At 41.8% G+C, this 9107-nt stretch overlaps 1 protein-coding gene across 1 annotated transcript; it reads left to right on the top strand.

Annotated features, from left to right (window-relative positions):
* The first annotated feature begins 355 nt into the window (after positions 1 to 355).
* On the top strand, positions 356 to 8814 carry SMLR1 (small leucine-rich protein 1). The gene is made up of 2 exons (XM_011951640.1): positions 356 to 824; positions 8397 to 8814. Exons 1-2 carry the CDS (start codon positions 587 to 589, stop codon positions 8480 to 8482), a joined length of 324 nt encoding a protein of 107 aa, XP_011807030.1. The 5' UTR covers positions 356 to 586; the 3' UTR covers positions 8483 to 8814.
* The last annotated feature ends 293 nt before the right edge of the window (positions 8815 to 9107 follow it).

Genomic DNA, 9107 nt, shown 5'->3' with positions numbered 1-9107 from the left:
CAAATCATGAATGAACTTCCATTCACAATTGCTTCAGAGAGAATAAAATACCTAGGAATCCAACTTACAAGGGATGTAAAGGACCTCTTCAAGAAGAACTACAAACCACTGCTCAGTGAAATAAAAGAGGACACGAGGAAGAATTTCTACATGTGGGGAAACCCTCATTTCTCTTTCCTTGATATTAGTTGTATCAACTATGTATAAAGGAAAATTTACTTTTTTATGGACATAAGTACTTAGGTACAGTGACATAACTATTAAGACATTTTTAACTCTAAAATTTAGGAAATACAGGGAAAACTTCTACGTCTGAGAATACATAGAAAGAATATATGTAACAACGAGGTTTGCTTGGTCAGGTAACTTTCATTCCAAATAAACTTGTCACAGAAAAAAAACTCAGCTTCCCAGGGTCATCCCTACCCCTGCCAGATAAATACTTATCTCTGAAAGCGCTTGGAAGACGGACCTTTCAATTCCTCTACACTTAGTAGCTGAGTTACAGAGTAACCTGCCAGCAATCCTATCAGAATTCAGCAGGCTATTTAAATAGAGCAAAGTCCACACAAAGTTCCACTGAGACATGCTGAGCAAAGGCCAGAGCCCCAGAAGAAAACAAGTGCAGCCTCAGAGTAAAGTTGCCCTGGTCCCGATTGTGACTCCCACGGTCCCCGTGGGGTCTGTGTGGTTGGCAATGGGCTCTGTGCTGTCAGCTTTCATGAGGGAGCTCCCTGGCTGGTTCCTGTTCTCTGGGGTTTTCCTCCCTGTGACTTTGCTGCTGCTCCTCCTCATTGCCTACTTCAGGATCAAACTGATTGAGGGTAAGTGTGAGGCCACACAAGGGAGGACTTGGGCATCCTTTCCCACCGCACACCTTGAAATATACTGATGCACGGTCAGTGTTTTCTGGCCAGGAGAAACACATTTTTTTTTGTAGGTCTCTCAATCAGTGTTCTCTCAAGTTCCTTGACCAATCTGGCCAAGTTTGATCCTTTGCACTGTGTGGATCTTGTGCTGGGATGTGAAGGCCCGCTGTAGGGGGCCTCACCTGTAGCACATCACAGATATACTGTGAATCAGCAATTTTGACATGTGGCTGCTTGTCTCTCTCTCTCTCAAGGCAATAGAGTCACATACGTGAAAACATTGATCATGGTCTGCCTTCTTTACATGACAGATGTGTTTATGTGGCCATGTGCGTGCATGTCCGTGCATGTGTATGCGTCCATGTGTGTGCACACGCATGATTTTCTCATCCACTGAATGTCAGGGAATGGTCAGGGAATGTTTCAAACATTCTGCTGTCACAGTCTTTGTAAATGTAAAGCCCTGATAGATAAATATTTGACCTTGGTGTAAACGTTCCATGGGATTACAGTCTTAAGGTAGAAAAAACAAAAAACCCCAAAAAACTCAGGAAGCTTAAGGTGATTTGGAATGGACATTTGGGTCTTGGATTGACACTGTTTATTCTGCTATAATTAAAATTAATGAAACTGGGCTGTAACTAGATAGACTATGTGTTAATACTGTGCCAAGTACACATGAGATTAATATCATCAAGGATAACAACTATTTTAGCAAAATCAACAAAGACCAGTCATATTTCTTAATTCAGATAGTGTCATATCAAAACAAATTTGAAAACCCCTCCTCTTCCACAAAAGCTTGGCAAGTCCAAGAAATGCCTTCATGTATGTTATTATGTAAACAGATGTTCAAAATCTTAAATCACTAATGCTATAATATATAACCTAACTAACAGAAGTACAATGAGGGATATTTGTTCCTAAGATGAGATTGAGAACATAAAGTGATCCTAGAAGACACAGAGAGTATGTCATGGAATCAAGTTTTTCATCATAACTTACTCAAATATCCCCCAGCCTTTCATTTTTTGTATGTCTCATTTTCATGAACAGCCCTTTTGTTGAGTGGTCAAGCCATATTCTGCCTCACTCTATAATATTCATGTGATAAATCCTTTTCTTTGTTAAGTCAGTTTATCCTCTATTGCCCTAAGACCAGTCTGTTGGATGCTCTGTCACCCAGCCATTCATTACCACTGAACCCCGGAAGCAGCCTCCAAAAAGGAAGAGAAAATAAGAAATTCCCAGTATCCTAATCATGGCTTCCCTTCAGTGTCTTCCAAGTCGAAAAGTTTTTCAGAGTTGTTGCAAAGATTCCCATCAGTAACACTCACTGCATCTCAGCCTCCCATGAACACTGAACGTCCCAGGGACAATAAAAGGATGCTGATGTCACCATTGGGGACTTGGAGACTTCCTGTAGTTTCCAAGTTTCATCTCCAGCTGCCTCCTTGGCTAGATGAAACTTTCAGTATTTCAAAAACTGCAGCAAGTACAGGTCTAGATAGCCTCATAGATATCAAGATCCCTTATTGGCCTCTACTTCCCAGCGATTACAGGCCAGTTAATTCAGTGGGACATCTGGTATTTGGGATAGACTCTGCAAAAATAGGGTGAATCTGTTTTATAGTTTTACTCATTCCTGGAAAAACATTTGTAATATGTAACATGTAAATGGGTCTATGGTATTTTATTTAGATAATTCTGAGGTATAAATGTATCAATCACATTCCTTTAGAATGCCCTTGAAAAGTCAACGTGCAGGATATGGCCTGGCATCATAGGGGCTGATGCAGGGGAAACACAGTCCAGGTGCCAGCCCGTTCCATGTGTGTACAGCTCTGTGATGACTGCACGGTGATGCCCTCCTATCTTCGGCACATCCCTGACTGTGCCAGTTATCTAGAGATCAAGTCTCAGACAAAAGTTACTACAAGTTTGTAACTCAATACAATTGAAACTACTTCTGACGGATTTGAGTGAAGGGAGCAGAGGCTCCCAATAACCTCATTTCTTCACACTTCCTTCCCCCTTCTTCATTCCAAATTCTGACGCACTACTGACTTTTCTTGACTTCTAGACTTGCCCACAACTGTAAGTCTGTCCCTTCCATCTCAGAGCCTTTATTTTTGTAGCATAGGATCTAACCCAAGGGAAAGCAAGCATGTCAGCCTCTCACGATGAGGGTCCATGATCACTGGGTAGAACCATGACACCAACTTTAAAGCTTACTCCAAACTTATGTCATATTCTGGATAGTGATAATTCTCATTCATTTATTCAACAAATATCTGTCAGTTTATCATACACCAGGGATTGTCCCAGATACTGGAACGGATTTTTACTATGGGTTTTTTAGACTAAGAGAAAATAATCCCAGTTCTAGAAAACCACATAAGGCATCTGACAAAATCAGCAGAAGTTAGAGGAGGTGTTGCAAATCTGTATGTTTCTGACTCTGGCCTCATTAAACGTCTGATCAAAGAGCTACAATAATAACCTGGACTTTTCCATTAAGTCTTTTCCCCAAATGTCAGAGCTGAGCACTTCACCAGAGGCAGGATCCTCTGCAGTGAAGGGGCACCCTCAGCCAGGTAATGAGCCTCCATTTTCTGTGTTTTTTCCCCATTGTCTCCTTTGGGCTTGCTCTAATTGAAGTGTGCCTGGAGCTTTCAGGCTGCAGGTAGGAATTACAGCAAGAGTGACTGAGGAGGCAGGAGGAGCTATTTATCATGGCAGAACAAAAATTTGTGCATCAGTTACTTAAGGCAATGGGGTCCCATCTGAAAGTTATGGTTGGAAAGCACACTAATGACTAGAAGCACTATTACTAGTGGCTGCCAACCATCTGGAGGATGCTTAGTGAGGATGTCAAAGGCGTTCATACAAGAGCAACTCCATCTTGAATAGGGGCTGGGTAAAATGAGGCTGAGACCCACTGGGCTGCATTCCCAGACAGCTGAGGCATTCTAAGTCACAGGATGAGATAGGAGGTCAGCACAAGATACAGGTCATAAAGACCTTGCTGATAAAACAGGTTGCAGAAAGAAGCCACCCAAAACCTACCCACCAAAACCAAGATGGTGACGAGAGTGACCTTTGGTCGTCCTTACTGCTACACTCCCACCAGCATGACAGTTTACAAATGCCCTAGCAACAACAGGAAGTTACTGTACATGGTCTAAAAAGGGGTGGCATAATCCCCCTGTATTTAGCATATAATCAAGAAATAACCATAAAAATGGGCAACCAGAAGCCCTCGGGGCTGCTCTGCCTATGGACTAGCCATTCTTTTATTCCTTTACTTTCTTAATAAACTTGCTTTCACTTTACAAACTCACCCTGAATTTTTCTTGTGCAAGATCCAAGAACTCTCTCTTGGGGTCTGGATCCAGACCCCTTTCCTGTAAGAAGGACAGCATAGCTGAGTGGACTAAAGTAGTCCTCCCTGATGGCAGTTTTTGTTCTGTTGAGACTGGGCCCAGGCCGGGCGTGGTGGCTCAAGCCTGTAATCCCAGCACTTTGGGAGGCCGAGACGGGCGGATCACGAGGTCAGGAGATCAAGACCATCCTGCCTAACCCAGTGAAACTCCATCTCTACTAAAAAATACAAAAAACTAGCCGGGCGAGGTGGCGGTCGCCTGTAGTCCCCGCTACTCGGGAGGCTGAGGCAGGAGAATTGCCTAAACCCGGGAGGCAGAGCTTGCAGTGAGCTGAGATCCGGCCACTGCACTCCAGCCTGGGAGACAGAGCGAGACTCTGTCTCAAAAAATAAAAAAAAAAAAAAGAGACTGGGCCCAACACAAGCTGGGTGAGGAAAGTGGGGGCCCTGGATGGTGTCCTTGACAGATTCCTGGTCAGGGTAGCAGCTGATGGGCAAGCTGTACTATATATTCTCTCCTGAAGTTTATATTCAAACCATCTTTTGGTTGTATTTCCCTCCTCTCCCACACGGAATCAGTGCATCTATTTTTTTCTTTTTTTTTTTTGGAGAAATTCTTGATTACATTTTCCAGTGTTAGCAGTCAACTATAGACGATGGATGTTTTCATTTTTATATTGATCTGGTCGTTTTAATTCCAAATATGCCTTTCTCCTAACAAGAAAAACCACCTGAACTCTAAGAATATGTAGCTTTGAAAAATTATAGTTCTTTCTGGCACCATTTTCCTAAGGGTAAGTAGTACTGTCTTCTCTCCAGTTTGAGGGCAAATGAGATGACTGGACTCGAAATAAAATATCACCAGTTTGTATCTCCATTTCGCAGCATCCACTTAAAAAACTGTAAACAGATGGTCAAATGTCATGTCGTTAATCTTCCAACCAGGGTTATGGCAAGTGTAATCATTTCTATTTTGTTCCTGTAAAGAGAAGGACATTGATAGATTAACTGGCACGTTCACAAAACCCCAGAGTCCTGCATTCTAAAACAGAAAACCAGCTTGCCTGTCTCATACAGCTGGGTCTGTCAGACAAGACAGCCATTTTAAGATGTGATGGAAAGCATTGGAGGTATTGTAATCACTCAACATTAATCCCCACACTTCAAGCCTTAGGAGGTAATGGTGCATGTAAATTTAATTAGTATGTAGAGAACATCAATTTTCTCACAAAGGAAGAAAGAAAATTCTCTAACATCCCGCACTCTTCAATCTGTGTCAATTTCCTTGAGGAGTAGCTCTTGGGGTGCAAGTGTGAGTCTTGAACTTTCTGGAGCCAAACCCTGCATCAGCCATTGTGATGGACATTTTGCATCTTCTAGGTTGGAAGTTTTCATTATCTTATTTCCCCAAGTCCTGAGATTTCCAAACCTCTACTTCCAGGCCATCCCACCCCCAAAACACCATCACCCTGATCAGGAACAAATTGTTGTCTAAAATGACAAACATGGCCAAAAATAGTCATTATTTAAAAAAATTTTTAAATGTGTCTACTGAAATGCCTAAACGTTTCTGCACAGAGTTGGACCCAAAAAGAAAGTCAGGTAGTTGACCAGGTCTTGGTCTTCAGCAATGTACATCCTAAAACAAATAACTAAAGTACTGATAATATACAGGCTGGTTAGGCATCTTTCACTGAACTTCATATTCACTCTACTCAATCTCTTGAAGCTTCAGTCTCCTGCTCTGTAAAATAGAAATAACAGCAGGACATACTAGAGGACTGGTGTGGTGATTAAGTGAGGTAATACATATAAGGTTCTTAACAGTGCCTGTTCCAAACAACTGTTAGTCATTATTATCCCTGCTGACTTCAGAATTCTAAGAAGGCACTGTTTGTGTCATTATAGCATTACAGTAGCTATTATTAAAATAGTTTTGGGATAATTAAGTACATTGCCCAAGGTTACCTACCCAGAAAGTGGTGGAAAGAGGATTCGAACCCTTGCTGGCTCCAGAGATAGCCCTCTTCACCAACACACCACCTCTGGAGTACCAAGTCCTCAGTAATGCTTCTACCTGTTGAATCCTTTTGGTCCAGGCAGATAAACAACTTACCACCAACTGTGTGACAGTTTTAAAAAGGCAAGAATTTTACAAAATCTTTGAAGAATTTGATCAATCTCTTAATATAACAGGGGTCACAATAATTATTGATGATAGTGATTCTTCCACATAAAGATCTGCCTGAGTCAGATCACATTTCTTTACCTGTGATCCAACAGGGCACACTGCATTGCTTGCAGGACTTTCCACAACCACGACCTTGGGTGTTTACAAGGCCACCTGCCTATCGAATCTCTCTGCACACACTCCTAAATAGACCCAACGAAATGAAATGACAGTCAAATTGCAAGCTCTTTTAGGTGAGGGAGGCATTATTTCACTTCTCTCACTCTCCACTTGGTGCCTAGCAGAGAGACACTTTATTCACTGGGTGGATGATTCACTGTAGATTGACGAGCTTCCTCTTGGCCTCTCCATTCCAGTTCTCTCTCCACTCTTACGAGTTCACTTTTTTTCTATCTCATGCTTCAGGTCACCCATTTTCAGCTCTACAATCTGTATACTGGTCGCTCATTCAAAGCACCCTACTGTGCAGCTAGCCATTGGTAATTAAGAATAAAAGGGAATAAATTACTCATATTTCAGTGAGTTAAAAGTCTAAGCCATGGGCCATCTCAAAGGAATACCTTTGAAATAGTGATAATCTACGGAAAGTCAGTGTGACTCAGCAGCTGAAAGTGTGGTCTCTGAAGTCAGACTGCCTGGGATCAAATCCTGAATTCATCAGTTGCTCTGATCTTGGGCAAATTACTTCATCATGACATCTCTCTGCCCCAGTTTGCTCATCAGTAATTTAATAATGATGACTAGCTCATCATGTCATCACAAGAATTGAATGACAAAGATTGCAAAGAGCTTCACACAGTGCCTGGGACAGAACAAGCACTCAGTAAGTATTGGCTATTAAATCTTGAGGCCCATGTCGTTGGGGGTTTGTCACTCTCCAACGCATATGTACATTCCCTGACTAACACGATAAGCATGTGTGGAGGCCTGGTCAGGGAAAGTGCACGTGTCCCGGGGTACATGGCATACAAGGTATCAAACAAGGGATAAATTGCACGGGCTTTATGTGGGAGCCTAGGAGAGCATTTTCAGGTTCAAGTCTATAAACATGTTTGTTATCTCCCATGAGATTAGAAGCTCCTGGTCTCTGGCTTGATTAATTATACTTCTGAAAACAAAACTTTTGAGGGTGAAAGCAGGATCAGTTGTGTACACTGCTTTCAGGAAGAGAGCTGTGTCTTCTGATGTGTCAGGAAGATCCCAACGAATATGTGTCAGGATCTCAAGAGGGATCTCAGGGCTAAAGATCAAATCTAGTTATCACCAGAGACATACTAGTTGAAGCCAAGGAGCAGATAAAAGCACAGAGGTGGCACACTGTAAAAGCCAAAGGGAGGAGAATGATGGGGGCGGGCTGAGAGAGGGGTTGTGTCAAATGCTACTGAGGAAGAAAACTAGGGATTGGAAAATGCCACTAGATTCAGTAATTCGATGTCATGGTTGAGTTTTAATATTTTAGTAGAGTAGCTTTAACTGAAATTATATATTAAGGGGTTAAGGAATGAGCAGGTTGCAAAAAGTTGAAATAGAGTCATCAGTAAAATATGCCAAAAGGTAAAAGGGAGAAACTAATTTGACCTGTCTAAAGACTCTTAGAGCCCAAACACATTTTTGGGAGGGATGAGCAGGGGCAGACACTGTGACTTGCTGTGGGGGTTTCAACTCAATCAACAAAATCCAAATATACTTAGCATGTAACAATTCTCATTACAGTGGTAATTTGTCTGCTCTAACCAGGGCCATTCTTTAGAAAGAAGCCTTTACATTTCCACTGGCTGTGGCTGAGGAGGTGAGGATAGATCCTGTAATATGACCTGCTTGGAAGACCTGGACTTCTGTGACTTGCCAAGGACACCAGTGTCAGATATGCTGGCCAATACTCCTTATGAACTCTAAATGACCAGTGGCACTCAGATGTCCCCAAATTATTAACTAATATTTTTCCTTTCAGTTAATGAAGAACTGTCCCAGACTTGTGATCGCCAACATAATCCCAAGGATGGCTCATCCCTGTACCGGAGAATGAAATGGACGTGACATTGGAGACTTTCCAATAACTAAAGCACAATGAGTTTCTACTGGTCAGCAAGCAATGGTCAACAGTTCAGCTAATAAAATAGGTTGATAAACTAGAACCACAGCAAAATAGAAAGAATACTAAGATACTCGTTCTGAACCTCATTGAGAAGTGGCAGCTATTATCCGAGAGGACTTCTCAGAGACTCAGTAAAACAGCAGCTCTTGAAAAGTACCAAGAACAGATTTCCTGGGTATATACACTGGACACATTGTAACTTTTTAACTTTTATTGTGACTATGTCTGCTCTAAAGGGCATATTTAAAAAATAAAATTCTGCAGCACCTTACTATATAATCCCATGGGAACCCGTATTATTCTGATTTTAGAGGTGAAGAAACCTTGGTAGAGATCCAATGAATAGCAAAAGAATGCCTTGGAGAGAGCTCAGTAGATTCTGTATGCAAGAATATTTCCACTTGCTCTTCTTGCAGTTCAGCAACTCTTAAATGACACTGTTCAGGTATCATTTTTGGACCTGACTTTGCTTCTCTCCTTTTCCTGATTGCTTTCACAAATCCTTATTGTCACAAACATGAACAAAACAAGTGGAGTATCCCCACACTAGGTATGTTTCACCCACAA

This window comes from Colobus angolensis, unplaced genomic scaffold, assembly GCF_000951035.1.
Source record: "Colobus angolensis palliatus isolate OR3802 unplaced genomic scaffold, Cang.pa_1.0 Scaffold322, whole genome shotgun sequence".
Classification (NCBI taxonomy): Eukaryota; Metazoa; Chordata; class Mammalia; order Primates; family Cercopithecidae; genus Colobus; species Colobus angolensis.
The sequence above is the reverse complement of the archived record's forward strand: the minus strand, read 5'-3'. Positions and strand labels throughout refer to the sequence as shown.

Bases quoted from the DNA above. Each gene is read 5' to 3' on its own strand.
- SMLR1 (XM_011951640.1), top strand. From the start codon at position 587: ATGCTGAGCAAAGGCCAGAGCCCCAGAAGAAAACAAGTGCAGCCTCAG. The intron at 825-8,396 runs GTAAGTGTGAGG...TTTTCCTTTCAG, and splicing joins CAGGATCAAACTGATTGAGG to TTAATGAAGAACTGTCCCAG.